The 17,704-nt window shown below is 43.5% G+C and overlaps 3 protein-coding genes across 6 annotated transcripts in view; 1 reads left to right on the forward strand and 2 right to left on the reverse strand.

The window, feature by feature from the left end:
* The window catches only part of LOC118103524 (histone demethylase UTY), a 25,614-nt gene extending 16,090 nt beyond the window's left edge, over positions 1 to 9,524 (reverse strand). For both annotated transcript variants that reach the window (XM_035150569.2, XM_035150568.2), the window contains exons 1-6: positions 9,025 to 9,524; positions 8,823 to 8,886; positions 2,092 to 2,200; positions 1,739 to 1,788; positions 1,165 to 1,223; positions 193 to 313 (exon numbers count right to left, since the gene is read on the reverse strand). In XM_035150569.2, the coding sequence (XP_035006460.2) occupies positions 193 to 313; positions 1,165 to 1,223; positions 1,739 to 1,788; positions 2,092 to 2,200; positions 8,823 to 8,886; positions 9,025 to 9,203 (582 nt within the window). In that variant the 5' untranslated portion in view covers positions 9,204 to 9,524. The remainder of the gene's footprint in view (positions 1 to 192; positions 314 to 1,164; positions 1,224 to 1,738; positions 1,789 to 2,091; positions 2,201 to 8,822; positions 8,887 to 9,024) is intronic.
* An 8-nt stretch (positions 9,525 to 9,532) lies between these two features.
* Positions 9,533 to 14,169, forward strand: LOC118103528 (FUN14 domain-containing protein 1). 3 transcript variants are annotated; one of them, XM_035150578.2, is made up of 5 exons: positions 9,533 to 10,071; positions 10,488 to 10,656; positions 11,197 to 11,272; positions 12,255 to 12,389; positions 12,890 to 14,169. In XM_035150578.2, exons 1-5 carry the CDS (start codon positions 10,047 to 10,049, stop codon positions 12,965 to 12,967), a joined length of 483 nt encoding a protein of 160 aa, XP_035006469.1. In that variant the 5' UTR covers positions 9,533 to 10,046; the 3' UTR covers positions 12,968 to 14,169. The 3 variants fall into 3 exon arrangements, with proteins under 3 accessions (XP_035006469.1, XP_035006470.1, XP_035006471.1); XM_035150579.2 differs by having other exon boundaries at positions 12,255 to 12,383; XM_035150580.2 differs by lacking the exon at positions 12,890 to 14,169 and adding an exon at positions 12,471 to 12,524 and having other exon boundaries at positions 12,255 to 12,383.
* An 83-nt stretch (positions 14,170 to 14,252) lies between these two features.
* Positions 14,253 to 17,142, reverse strand: cenpl (centromere protein L). The gene is made up of 5 exons (XM_035150570.2): positions 16,981 to 17,142; positions 16,056 to 16,230; positions 15,708 to 15,962; positions 14,902 to 15,474; positions 14,253 to 14,793 (listed from the first exon to the last, which is right to left on the reverse strand). The coding sequence occupies exons 1-5, from the start codon at positions 17,103 to 17,105 to the stop codon at positions 14,719 to 14,721; spliced, it is 1,203 nt and encodes a 400-aa protein (XP_035006461.2). The 5' UTR covers positions 17,106 to 17,142; the 3' UTR covers positions 14,253 to 14,718.
* Between the last annotated feature and the right edge of the window lie 562 nt (positions 17,143 to 17,704).

Here is a 17,704-nt window from a genome sequence, read left to right on the forward strand (position 1 = left end):
TCTCTGCTCGGCTCCACTCGCTGCCACACAGGAAGGCAGAGCTTTTATTCTGAAGCCCCCTCGGGATATGGCAACATTTAGACAATAAATGTTAAAGATTTTAAAATGGGTTCAATAAGTATTATTCTTAATGCTCGTTAGAGAATATGTGTTTATAGGAGCTCATATTAGGATACGTTGGGTGTGACCAACCTTTAGGCTTGACTCGTAGTCTGTGTTGACTTTGAACATGAGACCCAGGCGAAGGTGGATCTCCTTGGCCCGGGAAAACCCTGGGTCTATGTACAGCACCTCCTGGAATGCTTTGATCGCCCTGCAGGAGGCACGAAGAAGTGTTGAAGAGGAGGTGGAAGGAGGGAATTTAAAAGGAAATCATAGGACAAGAAGACAAACAGTAGGACTCAGTTGCTCCAATTGAAATCTGGTCTATTTGTTCCCTTGTTTCTGGTGGTGGAGGAACCAAACAATAGGTGTGCACACAACCAGAGCTGCAGCACATTCTACCGGTCAGACAGTCGGCGCTCATTCAAGTCACGCTGCCTGTGCGCCATCTTGAACTGAATACTAAAGATGTTCAGTAACAGAGAGTAGCCCATTTCTTATAAGCTTGTCTCAGTCGTCGAAATCAACTAAATCTTGATTCTCTAAATGCTACAAGAAAAAAAAGATGTATGGATGAACATGTTCCTCCTTACGCTGTTCATGTGTCCAGAGGTTCACGCTGACTGATTGTTAGCCATTTATTAGTCACTCAGATTATTGTTATTTCAGCCAGAGCGCAGTCCTGCTCTCTGGTTGTGGGGTTACCATGGAAACAACATACTGTAGGACAGCTTCACTCAAAGACAGTTTTTTTTCCCCAGCTCATGGCAACACATGCATACATTTACACAACAATGTACGGCTGGACAAGACATCGATCTTAAACAGACTCGAGTTGCCACTGTGTGTACATTTGCCTTCTGCAAAGTTGAATTATTTGTTTAGCAACAGGTTCATTTTGACAATTTGCATAAAAAAGGCTGTTAACATTAATGTATGTTCAAGATAGAGTCAGACTGGCACCAGATTGGAATATCACCCCACCCTAAATTACCACTGACTCCTCTAAGCGACAACGGTTTTTATTCAAATGAAATAAAAAAAAGGGAAGTTGGTACTCACCACTGAAAGGCATTATAGTGGAAGTAGACCATTCCCAGGCCATACAGAAAGGCAGCATTCTGGGTGAAGTGGGATAAAGGTGCAAGGTCATTATTACATGACATAAAAACAGATTAGATCCACAATGTTCAAGAAATCTAACAAAAGTGAACCTCAAAATGGTAAAAGTATAAATTATATATATTTTATATATATATTTTATTAAAAGGTGGCAAATGATTCCCAGTGGGAAAAAAGTACATTTCCTTCCCTTCTGTCTAAACCCAAAAGTGCAGATTCAACCTTCATTACATCATGTCTTTCATACTCCACTTGTCCTTGTAAACATGATACATACATATTTATATACAGTAACATTGTGGCCACTTATACCAATAATGAGAAATCAATCTCACCGCAAAGTGTCACGTTACCAGGAAAAAGTTCAAAATGACTCTGACATGAAACCCAAAACCGCACCTTGCCAATCGAGACCATACGTGCTTCCTGTGTGTGAGCGAATGAACGTGTGGGAGAGAGAACAAAACTGTATATGTGTGTGTAAATGAAAGGGTGAGAGACATGTGCATCTTACCTTCCAGTAGTCTGACTGTAAACTGTAGTACCTCTGGTATGCCGATAATGCTGCAATTAGAAGAGGAGAGGGGAGGCAGAGAATTAAGGCAAACTAGGAAACGATTGTGAGCAGTCAGCGTTTACGTCGAGCTGTAACGGAGCCAGCTGCATGTTGGCAGATGCTTCTGCTGCGTATGCATGGAACAATTTGCTATTAGATACACGTAAAATCGATTAAGTTTGAATGAAAGTTAAAATAAAAGTTAAAATCTCAGATTAGATGCTCAGAAATTTATTCTAAGCCAGTTTGTCAAACCAGCAACACGCGAGGACCGGATGATTACACAAACCACTGAAGAGGAAGTCACTCACCTTTCGGATAATCCTCCAAGAGGAGGTTGAAGTGGCCGAGCTGGCAGAATAACTCCGGCTCCACTTTCCCCTCGGCCTTAAGGATGAGCGAATCGTAGCAGCGGACAGCCTGAAACGGACAGAACGGGTCAGACGTGCATACACGCATGGCACTCGAGAGGAAAAGCATGTCAACATCCATGCCTCTGTTATGCAAAGACAAGGAGCACGTGGCGAAAAGAAAGCGAGGGAGGAAAATCAGAGGGGAATGTCGCACAGAAACTTTTCAAAGTCACAGCACGGCTGACGTCAGCTTCCCAACTCTGGGCCAAGTGGACTCAAATTCTGTTCAGCAGATAAATATCAGCCCCCAACTTACTGGAATGAAGTCTGCTGCAGATAAGGCTGCTTGAGGCCTTTTTATTTTTAAACTTCTTATATTACAGATTTTCCTATGCTGATAAAAAGAGGTGCAACAGCAGCTGGATCCTGTGAACTGCATTCACGCTACAAGATCTATGCAGTAAAGCAGTGTTTTACCAATTAACGAAAAGCAGAGCTGCTATATGTGGTGCACACACATTGCTGTTTTTCTCCACACATGCATTTAACCACCATCTAATCCGAGTGCATTCACCAAGCCTCCACGGAGAGACATGCATCATCATTTATCACCACTGACACAGCAGAAAAGTTATTGCAATGTCATTAAGCCCGAGGGGAAATTTGTTCTGTACATTTGATCACTGCACGGGAACAGTAACAGCTACAGTGCAGCGCCTGGGGAACATTCCCCCATTTCATGGCAGAAAAACATTCAAAAATTCAAAACGCAGAGATCTCAAGTCTCAAAAACTATATTCTTACTTTGGGAATTCACTCAGAGTTAAAGCAGATAATCAGCAGAGACATCACTCGGGTAGGACCACACACATGTTAAGTACCGAGCATAGACTGCACTCCTCTTCCTCCCACTATCCATGGGACGCACCCGCTCGACCAAACGTGAGTCTCAGCGGTCGATCATGATGTTTAAGCCTGTTTCATAGCATCAAATTACTACATTTCCACCAAAGCAGGATTCACCCTCTGCACTCTACTTCCTATTAAACCATCAACCAAGAACATTGATTTACAGAAAGTGTACTAAACCAGCTCAATTTCTTGTTGGCGCCAGGGACCTTGCCAGTTAACCTGGTAGCATTAGATTTTTTTTGTTAAAATGCCTATGTGCCATAAGGTGATGGCAGGATGAGTAGATGGCTACGTGCTGTTTTCTAGTCATGCGGTGAAAATGAGATGCCTTCGACAGCCCGAGCCCACAGTAGCAGACCCGAGCTGTGAAAAGAAATCCACCATATTGTCCACATCCTTTCCCTTCCCAAGGCAAACCCACACGAGAGTGACCTCCCTGGCACACGACGAGTCTCTGGTGCCACGCTGAGATCGCATCAAAGATAACTCAGCTGGTCTCCCAATGCCGGGCGCCATTCTGCCATTCAAGTTGTTTTCATGGTAGATCGACGCACACAAAGGCCGACTGTTGGTCCTTGGTGGGTGGTGCCGTCTCATCATCATCTATGATAGAGACAAGTTGTTCCTCTTCAGACATGAGGATGTAGAATCTGCACTCGGAAGACGGACGACTCTTAAGAACACAGATGTTCACTCAGCCACACAAACAAGTGGCAGACAGCCGTCGTCATTCATGAGCGCAGAGCCGCTTCACTCAGTGGCAGCAGTTTGTATATTAAGAAATGGTTAAAAGAAGTCCCTCAGTAACAACAGTGTTGGCTTTTGATTTACAGGAGAGCGTCAGAGTTTTACTGTTGTTTTACCTCTTCACCATAAAGATGTGTCGTACGTGATTAGTTCCCATCGTGCTTTTATCACATTCATTCCAATCTCGGGAAGGCGCACCATCTCATTACTGACTAAGAGACTACTTTAGATACGGCTCCATGAAATCACTGTTTACCTTCTGTAATTCGCTGCTTTGCCAGAGAGCAGTGATCGTGCTGAGCAAAGGGTTTTCAACGGAGGGCCGATCGGCTAAAGATGTATTATTCTCAGAGTACACAAATGTATGTGGAGACAGTTCAAGGGACAAATCTCAAAAGGAAAGCACAGAGATCACAGATACAAGTCACCACACACGAGTCAATCAGGGTCAAATAAGATAACAAAGTTATTTTGGTCTGATTATCTGACGAGGTGAGGAAAACTCCAGTAAGTCATGATTCTCAATGTTATGTTTCCAGGAGATACAATTTGGATTTTTCCAAATCTAATGATCGTCTGTGATGAAGAATAAACTTAATTTCGAAGTAATAACCCTTAACTTAGTAAATGCATTATCTTATCAACCATGCATTCACACATACCATGATGCAGCTGTATCTAGTTCTTGTCTTGGCTAACACTTCAAACAATTTCTACACCACCTGAAAGAGGATGTCTACTAAACATTGTGTCACAAAGCTCTTCTGTATAAAAACCAGCACGCCCTTTCAGACACAGACTAAAACAAACAATGTTGACACTATTGTTATCAGCAATTACACCACATCTAATACGAGTCGGGAACTGGGTCAAACACAATAACGGGACAGAGACGGTATTACACGAGAATGTGAAAAACGTTGGGGAGAATCAGTCCACGCTGCAAAGGTAGGTAGCGTTGATGATGTGACAAAACCGGAGACATTAAGTTTTAAGAGTCAAAATAATTGAAATTGTAGGTAGACACATGAGGGTTCTGTTATATTTAAATGCAGGGCCTTAATTAAATGTAATATTTCTCAGAGATGTTTTTGCCATACACTTTATTTCATAGTATCTATCCCATTGTGTGTTGGAGGCCATTGCTAATGAATGAGCAGGACCTGCAAGCAGCCTTAACAACTGTTTAATAGATATATTGGATTTTTATAGAAGTTTTTGCATCTTTGTGATGGTGTACTTTTATTATTTGAATATGTTATTCATGGAGTTAATCCTACACTACCATAAATAGCTGCAACACAGAATAAAGATGCTCAACGTGGAAGTCTACCAATAAAGTCAGTGACTGCTGTACAAGTTTTGACATTTTATTTTGAGATTGATAAAAGTCAATGCAGGTCAGTGACATGTTTATCATCATCCAATCAGCTGCTTAGTTTGCAGACAGCGCTATTAACCTATCTAAACATTTTAAATCACTCCGATCAAATACAACAGGATTATCACTCATCACACAACAGTAGGCGGTGTGGCTGCTGCTCTGGTGCTGTCGGATCTATTAGCTTTCATGCACCAGGCATGTGTGTAAGCCCTGACTGATTTCAAACTAGGTGTGTGCTCATTCTACAACATAGTACAAATGAATAGACAATGACACATCCAGCAACATTATGCATTTAACTCCTCTGCCCTGGGTGCATGCTTATGAGTCAACCGGCATGCTAAGTGGCTGTTTGCAAATATTATTACTTAAGATAAACTGTATTAAACCCTGCGGGAAAACACGTCCTCTGCAAAACCACCTCTCTTAACTATTTCCGCACAGAGGTCGGCCACAGCACAGTGCACAGCCAGTGCCTTCGTCAAGGGCAATGCACGTACAGTCCTAACTACCGTGCATGTCTTTAAGCACTGCCTTCCCAGTCTGGAGGAAACGCATGCAAACACTGGGAGGACGTGCAAACTTCAGGCTGCAGTGAGGATTCAAACCCAAAGATTCCCGAGCAACAGTCGCAGAAACATTATCAACAACGCTGACACACCTTGATAATCAAACTCAAGAGGACACCCACGTTCAAAGCTTATCTTCCGCCGGAGATGTTCTAAGTTTACATCACTGCAATCTAGTCACTGGTGATGATACAGTGACCTAGTTCTGTCAGCAGTGTCGAACCCCACGTTATCTGCATCTACACAGAGCAACAGTGAGGGGACGCAACCACTGCAAACAGGGTAGTCACTCCAAACTAATGAGCGATGAGCAGAAAGTAATTCATTAAACCAAGTGTTAAAATGAGGAATGTGACAAAATCAGACAGTTGATCAATTTAACCTTTTTTTTTCAACAACTCTTGAAAAAAACAGGGGATTGAACCGCCGACCTTCCGGCTAGTGGGCGACCTGCTCTCCCTCCTGAGCCACCTCAAAGTAACAACCCAAAGCTTATACAGAGCAAACAATCAATTATGATCAGAGAGTAAGATATTTGTCATGATGACGCACAGAATCTGCATCATATAGTGAAATAATGTTTTCACTTTTGCAACCAATGCCATTAGAGGCACTATCTACAGCTTATTTAGATGAACCAATCATTTATCATCGTATGGCATAAATGATGTCATGATGAAGTGCAGAAAATCTGTAGCATTTCCTGGTTGCCCATGCAGAGTATGCCTCACCGCTCTGATGCTTTTTTATTTGTTTTCACAGCCCAAGAAACTATTAAGATTCAATGTCTCCCAAATGCATTACGTGTGACAGACAGAAACTCCCACACTAATATATTTGTCCAAAGCTATTGTCTTAACCACCAGCATTTTCCACAGTGTGTAATACTCTGTTTTCTGTCATTTGATTGTCTGTTATCAGTGTGGTTGTGATTTTTTCTACTTTTCTGCTACTTGCAAGGGATCTAACATATTTTCTCTCTGAGGCCAGTTTTGCAGCCGGTAGAACATCAGTCTTTCAACCAGGGTTCTGGTTAATGCAATGCAAGGGTCCATCATTGTGGCTCAGGGGGGTAAAGCAGCTTGTCCACTAACCAGAGGGTTGACGGTTCAAGCTCTGTGTCTCCCCTGATCTGTGTGCTAACAGACACTAAACCCAAAATTACCCCCGGAGGGTTTAATATCTCTTAAATCTCTGTTTTCTTCGCCGTGTGTGTCACTTTGAGCTGTAACAACAAATTACTTACTCAACTGTTATATATCTACTTTATATACAAAGTTATAACACAGTCCAGAAAAGAATGCCTTCTGTGTGCATCCGGCAACATTTGCTGACGTACTTGAATTGTTTAGGGTCAGCCCTGTGCAGATGACTGCAACATTTTCCCCTCACAGGATGGGGTTTGGTTTGGTATGACCGTGCGCGGTGGACAAACGGAGCACACAGACATGCTGAGACTGATGTAATGTTGTAGACCTGGGTTTGCTCGTACCAAGGTGAACAAGTGTGGGAATACGACAGGAAAACGTGACAATGACAAACCATAACAACCACAGCCATCGGCAACACATCCATTGCATAAGGCACAAAATAACACACCAAGGTGGAGCATGTTTTTTGAATGGATTGCACAGGCTACGACACAAAACACACCTTTTACATACAACCAGGCTGTTTCAAGATGGATGGTGAGCACTTGAGCACTATTGCTAAGCAAAGCATTTAAAAACACTTTAAAGCTTGTTAAAAAACCCATTGCATCAGTACTGTTCCAAATGCAAATAGAATTAGAAGCAATGCACGTTGATGAGCTTGCTCCTCTTTGAAATTAGGAAGTGCACAGTTTAGTTGAAGCATGCAAGTGTCGTACACCAGTGCTTTTTTCTGCTGCTGCTCCTGTGCAGCTAAGGCCCAGATGAGGAGCTGCACTTCCTGGGTGTCCCACACCACCTAGCGAGCGGATCCGTGGCTGATCCCCCCCTCAAAACCTCCAGCTGTCAAGAGCACCATCGAGATAAATCCCCCCACAAGTGGGGCTTTTGCTCTTTGTTAGCCCGGCTCTGCGATGACCACAGGTATAACTGTTTAACACGTAGGGAGCACATGCAGAAGCAAATGACGACTGTAAACAAAGGATCCTGACGCCACCTTAGTGCGTGAGGGGATCACATCTCTGCAAAGAGCTGGGATCATGTGTGGGGCATTAAAACAACACTTCAGCGACACACACGCGCGACCAGGAGCGGCGTGTTCACATCAAATTGGTGCTACTGCCATCGGTGTCACTCCGCCATGTCCCGCCATCTTGGACAGGCAGCCAGCCATTAACGTTACTTGTAACGTTTGTCAACTCGTTCAACACAGACTCCAGATCGACCCCGGGTACAGTGGATCAATGCAGTGTCACGAAAACAACACAAAACACAATGCAACACAACACGAAGCAATGCAACAGCACACGGGGTGTAGCTAACCTCGCGTAATCAGGGCTAAAGCTGTCTCTGGTGCACAGGGGAAGACGGCTGCTACGTTAACGTTACTTCCACATACGCTATAGCCCTTTAGGGAATACATGCGTGTTAAATGTGACATGTGTGAGTGTAATAGCTGCTACACAACAACCCAATGGCGGCGTAAAACTTTCAGAGTGCAGTGTTTGCAGCGATCGGTGTGCTACACAAAACCGTGACGACGTTGTGTTGTTGGTGGTACAACTGCAAGCACACATGGATACGTTGTGTGGAATGGCCAGCCAGCTAACAGGGGAGGGGGGGTAGCCTCGAGAATATTACGATATGTGGGTGCTAACAGGGTAGTTGGAAGGACAGGGGCATGGCTAGTTCGGCTAGCTGCAGGTGCAGGGTCGCCGATCATCGGATGAGATGCAGCTAACTAGCGAGCTAGCTCACAGGCTAACCGAGGGGCTAGCTGGCCTTGGTGTCTTTAGCGAGAGGGCCACTCGCGATCACACTGGCTCGCTGCTAAGAGAGCAAATTCCCCGCCGTGCATGCGGGGGGAGGCTGGAGGAAGTGCAGGGGCAATCGGCGTGTAAAACAACATCCAGTTAGATTTGCTACCTTCATCAACAGGGCCTTCGTTCTGGCGCCATCTTCATGAAGCTTCTGAAATCCAAACAGTGAGCTGCAAACAAGAAGACAACATAGGCGGCTCAGTATCAGTGGCAGAGGGGATCGGGGACATTCTCGACATGCGACGGGCGCAAAACAATTTAATTTCACACTGGGCGCGCGTGTGAGTGCACGGCGCGACTTTCCCGACCTGTCGATCCCGGCCAAACTGTCCCTCTCCGGGGCTGTCAGTGTCGGGAAGTCCTCCTCTGTTTCACTCGCTTTTCCCGCCGCCATTTTCTTTCCCTCATCACCACCAGAAGAAGCCGAGCCGAGACTCCGGGCGGCAGCGCAGGCAGCGGCGGCGAGAGACACACCGCACGACTGCATGGGAGATCGCGACGCGGCGGCGGCACAACGCGCGGCTCCGGCCGAATCAAATAGGAAAAACCGCGGGGAACAAAACGACGGAAAACTTTTCTCCCAGGATGAGAAGATGCGATTCGATGTAGTAAATCCTTTCGGGGGGACAGACGCGCTCTCCGGGTGGCTCCTCAAACGTCACATCGTTCATCACAAAGTGATCCTGCGCCGCAGTTTGAACGAAATAACTGCGCGCTAGTTCCCAGGCGTGAGTATTTCGCAATAAAAACGCGTTTCGGCCGCGAAGATAAAAGTTGTTATAATTGTGTCACCTAAGCGAACCCACGCGCCGCTGTGGCCACGCCCTCTCCCCCCTCCTCGGCCAATGGGAGCAGCCGCATCCTACCACATGACTCCCCCTGCTATATCATTCTTTTATCTCAAATATTCACATTCTCCTCTGCAAAATAACTCATTTATCAACATCGCGGTTACTTTGAAAACACTTTAAAAAGCGTCACATGCACGAACCTGTGTGCGGCACGTGTGCGGCAAAGTGCAAAAGCACCCCCCCCCTCACGAATGCATCATTTCCACTCAGTGAAATAAACTAAAACATAAAATATATCGACACTTTTGCATGTCGCTTTCTCGTGAAGCGGTCGCTCCGCAGCTTTCACGCCACGCAGCTAAAGTTCGTGGCGTTTCATTTTAATATAAATCGCGCTTCACGCAAGTTGCATTATTTTCTGTTATAAAGTTGCTAAAATTGCAAGATCAAAGCATTTTGAACTGACGTGGCACCGCATCATCGCGTGGGCGTGGCCTCGCATTGTCAACATCCTGGTGCGAGAGCTGGGTCTCTCCAAAATGGCGACGGTGGACAACAGAGAAGGTTGGTGATGGTATTTGTTATTAAAAAAAACGCCTTATCAACCTCATTTAGATGAAAATGTCTAACTTCCCCCACCAGAGATGATACTAGTGACGCACGGCCTCGACATTGTTGTGTATAACTGCCAATAAAGGAAATACGAGTGTGCTTCATGATGAATTTGTAGCCATTTGACGTTAGCCAGCTAGCATTAGCCTCCTTAGTCATTTGCATAGAATGGACCAGCTAGCCTCCTGTACAGCCTGATACAAATAATGTAGTCAATTAGAAAATACGTTTATAATGTAAATAAGGAGTAAAGTGAGGTGTAGTGTAATTTATTGTTTATATAAAGCCCTTGTTCTCATTTGTTCTGCAAGGCTAGTGGCAGTATATCTGGTGTTTTGTTGATAACTTTATATGATCTTGTCTCACAGCAGGTCAGGACGACCCGGAGAGTGAAGATGAGGTGTACGAGGTCGTGGACCTGACAGAATACGCCCGGAGGCACCAGTGGTGGAGCAGGGTGTTCGGGAACAACTCGGGCCCCATCGCTGAGAAGTATTCTGTGGCCACTCAGATCGCGATGGGAGGGGTGACCGGATGGTAAGGCCTGGGCGTCCCATCCGGATCAGCTGTTTCTACTATTCCTGACAAAAGAGTCAAGTTGTTAATGTGTTAGAAACATACTGCTAATCAATGCAGTGTGTTTTAAAGGAAAAAACATGAGTGAGTTCTCATGATGTGTTATTACATCCCTATAAATCAAGTTCCTCCTTTCAATATCTGTCTGTACTCTTAACAAAATTAGGTAAATAAATTGTTTGGGAAAAACTCAGGCCCCATTGCTGAGAAGTATTCTGTGGCCACTCAGCTCATGATGGGAGGGGTGACCGGACGGTAAGGCCTGGCCGTCACATCTGCATCAACTGAGGTTATTATACTATTTTTGACAAAAGAGTTAAGTTGTTAGAAACATACTGCTATCAATGCAGCTTATTCCAAAGAAATAACATGGCTGAGTAGTCATGATGTGTAATTACATCCCTATAAAGCAAGTACCTCCATTCAATATCTGTCTTTACTCCTCACATTAAATTGTTTTTTACCATTTAAACACTCCTCCCTTCTTTTCAACATACACAGGTGTGCTGGGTACGTCTTCCAGAGAGTTGGGAAGATAGCTGCTACTGCTGTTGGTGGAGGCTTCCTTCTATTACAGGCAAGGGCACCATGACAGTGTTTGTGTAGCCTCAACAATTAAAGATTAAGATCATCCTTTTATTGGTACTACTAGCGGAGTCAGTAGAATAGAAACATCAGTGCAAGTACTACGTAAGTAAATATGCAATGTAAACCCAAGGAAAAAAGAAAAGAAATATTCCATTCAACGTAAACATAACATATACAGTGTAAACAGGATATATTAGATGCAAGTGCTATCAGCACTGTCGCCGAGTCCTTTTGTAAGATTCATATTTTGCCCACTTTCATCACTGACAACTGAAGATGCCATCTGCACAGCAGGGTGGTCAGCCTGTTCATTCTCTACAGCAGAAAGAAAAGGCCATCTGGAATATTATGGGGTGTTACAATACTTGTCGTATTTCCGCATTTTTGGATTACACCAAAGACGTTAACTTGTAACCCTGTAGATCAAGGTATATGACTTGATCTACAGGGTTGATATGACACAAAAAAGTTGTCACGTAGTGATGTAAAAAATGTGAACGAATTTTGCTTTGTCATTTTCAATAGGACAAAATCTCCCTTTGTGTCGAAAGAAGGCAGATTTTGGCACCTAGCAAGAAACAATAAACTCAAGGCTTCCCGGAATAAATGTTCCCTGAATACTTTTTAATCTATTTTGAAAATGGCTTGTGCATCACACCTCTGCGTTTTCTACTAGAGTTTTGTACTTTTTTGTAGAAATTACATAAAGGGAATTAATTTTGCAGACAGGTCTTTAATTCTCTCTCGAACATATCAAAATCTGTCAGATGGTGACTCTTTATACAGTAGCACTGGAAAAAATTATTAAATAAGACCAGTTCACATTGGCTTATATCAGATTTGGAGCCAAATATTTCCAGACGGCTTATTTAACTTCGAAGTGGACAACTGGGTTTTAAACAATTATGGAATAAAATAAAAGCGTTTTTGAATATATCCATTTTGAATACGACTTTATTTCATTTCTGCAGATTGCCAATCATAGTGGCTACGTACAGGTGGACTGGAAGAAGGTGGAGAAGGACGTGAATAAAGCGAAGAAACACTTGAAGAAGAGAGCAGACAAAGCAGTCCCTGAAATAAACACATTCATTGAGGAGGTAAAGGTACCAGGAACAAAGCTTGCTTTGTCTTTCATGCTTTTGCCAATTTTTCGTTGACTTAATCAATTTCTTTCTGTTTACTAGAAAAGGGCTGCTCTCTACTTTCACCCAACATCTTCATGATATGTAAAACTAAATTTATGTCCTTTTCTTTGACGTCCTGTGTGTGTGTGTGTGTGTGGGGGTAATCTTCAAAGCAGCAATGCCATCTAGTGTACTGTTGGCTGTAATACACTCACAACCCATGACACAGCAAGCTGGTGAGAGGTGGTAGATCGATACATGTTTGGTTGTGTATCCATACTCAGGATATATAGTTCTTTAGGCTGGGTCAGTAGATGGTTTTAATAGGTGGTATTTCCCTTTAAAATTCCCTCTACTCCTGATTATTTCCATGGCTTCATTTCTCCAGCATCACTCAACCAGTTAACACTTATTCATTGATTTATCTGTTGATTTTGATCTCCTATCAACTCATTCTTCATCCTCTCTCTCCTACGCAGGCCACAGACTTCATAAAGAGGAACATCGTCATGTCCAGCGGCTTCGTCGGCGGCTTCTTTCTGGGTTTGGCGTCCTAACGCGGCTGCGCATGCTGCGCAGTCTCCACTTACTGTGAATCACATCGCTACATAGGTCACTTTACTCTCCGCTGTTTACCCCTCAACGCCCCTCGTGTGCATTGATTTATGGACCGGGGTTATGTTGAACATTAAAGCATGATCTGTTGTGACGGTGGTACTAACTGTTTTATACTTTTAAACCAATAGCAGTTCATTATTTTTGGGGGGTTAAGTACACATTCTGAATTCCGTATGAGAGTGTGTGGAGAATTTGAGTTCTTGGATTGTACTGTGAAGACTCTAATGCTAAATATGCCAAGCTGCCACAAAGGAGCACAGATATCTCAATCGTCATTGTCTCCTCATGTATATTTGCCTGGTGAATGGGCGCCACTTACAATATAGAGCCACCCCCCTTTTTGGAGCTGTAAATACCCACACAAAAGGAAATATTATGTAAACACTGAAGGCAGCAGAGTGGGAGGTTAACACTGTTCCCCAGTCTCATTGCTTTGGGGTATTTTTTTATGTACCTGTGAAGTTTGGCGAGTTTATGTGCCATTGAAGCGCCAGAGCAAACACACAATGTGTTTTTGAAGTCTTGCACACTGAATGGCGGTTTAAACAAAAGTATTTTTCCACTCTGAGCGGGAGTTCTTAATCATATACAACACATATCACATGGCTAAAGCTAAATATTCCATCTGTTTACCTCTACTTTGAAATTAACCACAACTGTTGATTACAGATTCCCATAATCCTCAGCCACACGGTGCACTTTACTGGCAGGACGAGCATCTGCTGTCGACTAATTACTACCATCGGAAGCTCAGATACCAAAAGAGAAACCAGTCCTGTCATTAAAGAGCATAATGGAGCAGCGATTTGTGAGTCCTCCACCCTCACTATTGTCCTTGTGCATTTAGAAGTGTCAGTGTTGCAATATACAACACAAAGGCGATGCTGCGTTGTTGTGCATTATAATGTCCAATATCTACACAGAATAAGTTGATCACAAGTTGCTTTTGTTGGGTTTGCCTTTTACTTACAGTGCAATATACAGTAATGTTTCAGATGCAAGGTTTGGTTTTCAATGAGCTTGTATTCTCATTACTCCCTCATTGTTTCTATTGTTTTGATAACCTCATTTGAGCTGTGTCTATGGAGTTTAAGTTGCCAGATTTTCTTTTGAGAAACAATAAAAGAAATGAAAAACAGAATAAGTTGGTCTGGAGTTGTTTGAATTTCTTGAGGCGTCCCTCATCAACCGATTGAAAAACTACAAACCCACTTGGAACCTGTACATTATGCCCAAACGCTTTAACATTTTTAGCTTTTATTAACAATTAAGAATGACAAGATAAAGTTAACAAATATGTCAAATATAGTATTTACAAGAAAGGGTGGAACCTAAGCATTTTTGCTTAACAGACAAAGTAGACAACAGGGTTAAGAAGCTGGAACATAAGAACTTTTTCCTAAAAACATAATAGTAACAGTAATTACAACCACAAGATTACATGCGTTTAAATTGTAGTCTGGGTGAAAGGAATTTCTCCAAGATTTTAAAATGGTGAAAAAATGCATTTCCGCTCTATGTCGTGGAAAAAAAAGTTATTTTATTAAAAAAAGTTTAGCATGGTTGTTAAAAAATAACAAAAAACGAAGGGATTGTAATATAAAAGCAGCGTGTCCGGTCCTGGGAGAAGCTGTCTCTCAAATGAATGCTGCTTTTGCAACATTGCAGTTCCTGTTAAAGTCTTTATTGCTCAGATGGGCATTTTGAGGAGGGCACACTCTGTCAGTAGAGTCAGGGTGGTGATCATGTACCTGCTGTTGGAGATCTGAAAGAAAAGGGGAACAAATATTATTGTGTTTGCTCAAAAGACGGTGAAACGAAAATCGATCTTGTGAAAAACTTTACGAGAACAGCCATTTCTGCCACATCGTACCTTGATCCTGCCGTTACACTTGGCTGAGCCCAGGGCTGTCGTGACCTGCCTCAAACTTCCTGCCGACAGATCCAGCCTGAAGTGTCTGAAGAAATGTCCCTTCAGCCCCTGCATGAGCCTCATCACCTCCTTAATATCAATACTACTCCCCCCCTCCTCTTCCTCGTTCTCCTTCTGCTGACCCGTCCTCACACTGCACCACAGCTCCCAGGCATCTTGGGGGTTAACCGTGTAGGTGATCTGCACCGGTGGCACAACGGGGAGAGTCCAGATCATTTTGAGGTGCTGAATGCTGGATTCCGTGTGGCAGTTAGTCCATAGAGCCACCAGCCACTGCAAACTGGTGTGGTTTATTTCCAGGGGCCCGAAGCAGCAGTCAAATGTTTGCTGGAACCAGGATTTGACCAAACCGCTGAGATACTCGGAGCCGCTGCAGCCGAAGAGCGGCAGACAGGTGAAGTCTTTGGGAAGGGAGTGCAGGTAATCCGTGTTGCCGTTGATGCAGGTCAGCCAGCCGCTCCACACCGACCTCTGGGGTTCGTCCTGTCTGGCGAACAAAGGGTTTGCATGGATCTGTTGGGGCAAAGGTAACAGTTATAAACAAAGAATACAAGGATCTCACACAGATTCGGCTGATTGTCTGATCTTGAAGTGCTGCAGCATGAATTGTGTATTATTTTTCCTGAGTAACTAATGTGGAATATACTGAACCATGTACCACGACTGGCTTTAGAATGAAAAAACTAAATCCATGTGACAAAGTCAGCCTGAAAAGCCTCCACGCTTCGACAGAGTCCTGTGCTCACCTGTATGAGGACGGTCTCAGCGTCATCGTCCGTCTCCGTCAACCCCTGCACCACAGAGAGAGCGACCCTGAAACCGCTCTGCAGTCCCTCCACTTCCACCGCCAAGCCCTGCTGCTTCTCCGCAGCAATATACGCAGACAGCTGCCTGGAGTAGCTCTTCAGCTGGGTGTGCCTGAACTTGTACAGAGGACTGACGTATGACAGCTTCCACTCCGTTTTCAACAGCAAGGCCAGATGCTCTGGATTCACCTTCTCCTGTGGCAAAGAGAAAGAGAGGATGACCATTCTGTACATTTTGTGCAAAGATTGATTTTAAAACATGGATAATAATGGGACGGTTGGACTCACGCTGATATTATGGGACTTTGGAGCTCTTCTGCTGGTGTTGAGCCTCCGTGCGGTTAGCGCTGGAGTCAGGCCGAGCCGTGAGGCGGCACCTAAGCAGCTGCGGTACGACTGCCGGTAGCTCTTGGTTTTGCTCCTCCTCTGAACAATGACACTGTTGAGGGGAGTCCTCACCACACTGGAAATCACACAGGTCACCACCATGACATCAGTTTATTCTCTTAAATGATGAATTTGTACACTTTTATAACAACCAAGCCATTCCACAAATATTTTGGATCAAGAATAAGATAAAAACCAGGTGGCTTCTATTGAATTCGTTTTTATTTAGAAACAAGAATAAAGTAACAAGCTTCATTAAGTTCTCCTCACAATAACATAGTAAAGAGGCATCACAATCTGATACTGTACGTGGACATCTTTCTTGTTTATATATAAATCATTAAGTGAAATTCAATAAGAAATCTTGGTTAAAACTTGATTTCGTCAGTAGAATTAGACACAAAACACTTGATTGTACACGTTGAGGGTCCGTTTAGGCTTCTGTTATTGTTTTATTTTGGAGGAACACGCCTGAGAGACAAGAGAAGAGGCATACAACTGTCACAATTTCGATTTAGTTAAGTTCTCCCGTGGTATATTATCTATGCCGAATTGAAAGAAGGACGCTAAAGACTTATAAATGATCTCGTTTGGCCATTTATCAGTTTGGCACATGTCACAAAAAGTGGCGTGAAGTTCAACTACGCGATTGCTGAATGTTGTTTGGTTGAGTCGTGTCTTCATACGGGTAACAGCGGGAAGTATCGTGTATTAAGCAGCACAGAAACACGCTGTGGACTGAACCCGGTCGTTAAGTTGTCATGAAGGTAAATGCGATTTATAAAACAGCGTGATTTCACTGTGAAAAAGGCAGGAAGATTTTTACCTGTTATGAGACGGCTCCATGTTTGGCGCACCGAATGAAACCGGAAACAGATTTGAACATCGCGCTTTCTTCTTCTTCTTTTTGTTGTTTAATGGAGGGTGGCACCTAACGTTAAAAAGGTGCATTACCGCCACCTACCCGGCTGGAGTGTGGGTCAGAGTGTTTGGTCTGCGGAAATACAAACAAACAAAACAAAACAAAAACCTAACTTAAACTTAGATCCTCTCTTCATTAAACCAGTTTCTTTTAAAAACGTAAATAATACTTTCCTTCTCCAATATTAAACAAATTCTTCAGGTTGAACTCTTCCACCCCACATTTCCTCAGCTCCGTGTGTAGTGTTTCTCTCTGTGTGTGTTATATTTCTGGCATTGACAGATGACATGCAGATGAAAACAATAGGGAAACAACACTAGAGAACAAACCGTTATATCAAGGCCAAGAATAGGACACACAGGACTAAATCAAACAATGCACTTAATAGGGAAACGTCCACCAGGACAGTGTGAATGTGGTTTAGGGGAGGAAACTGTGGAGCAGGTCATCTGTCAATGCCAAACATATTACACACAGAGAGAAAAACTCCAAAAGGAGCTGAGGAAATCTGGGGTGGACGAGTTCAACCTGAAGAATTTGTTTAATATTGGAGAAGGAAAAAGTATAACATTGTTTGAGTTTTTAAAAGAAACTGGTTTAATGAACAGGATCTAAGTTTAAGTTAAGT

The sequence above is a fragment of the Hippoglossus stenolepis genome, chromosome 24 (genome assembly GCF_022539355.2).
Source record: "Hippoglossus stenolepis isolate QCI-W04-F060 chromosome 24, HSTE1.2, whole genome shotgun sequence".
Taxonomy (NCBI): domain Eukaryota; kingdom Metazoa; phylum Chordata; class Actinopteri; order Pleuronectiformes; family Pleuronectidae; genus Hippoglossus; species Hippoglossus stenolepis.

Excerpts from the sequence above, each read along its gene's own strand:
- LOC118103528 (XM_035150578.2), top strand. The coding sequence starts at position 10,047 with ATGGCGACGGTGGACAACAGAGAAG. Across the intron at positions 10,072-10,487 it reads GACGGTGGACAACAGAGAAG|CAGGTCAGGACGACCCGGAG; the intron begins GTTGGTGATGGT and ends CTTGTCTCACAG. Across the intron at positions 12,390-12,889 it reads CATTCATTGAGGAGGTAAAG|GCCACAGACTTCATAAAGAG; the intron begins GTACCAGGAACA and ends TCTCCTACGCAG.
- cenpl (XM_035150570.2), bottom strand. The coding sequence starts at position 17,105 with ATGCACCTTTTTAACGTTAGGTGCCACCCTCCATTAAACAACAAAAAG. Across the intron at positions 16,231-16,980 it reads ATGGAGCCGTCTCATAACAG|TGTGGTGAGGACTCCCCTCA; the intron begins GTAAAAATCTTC and ends TGTGATTTCCAG. Across the intron at positions 15,475-15,707 it reads CTGAGACCGTCCTCATACAG|ATCCATGCAAACCCTTTGTT; the intron begins GTGAGCACAGGA and ends TTGCCCCAACAG.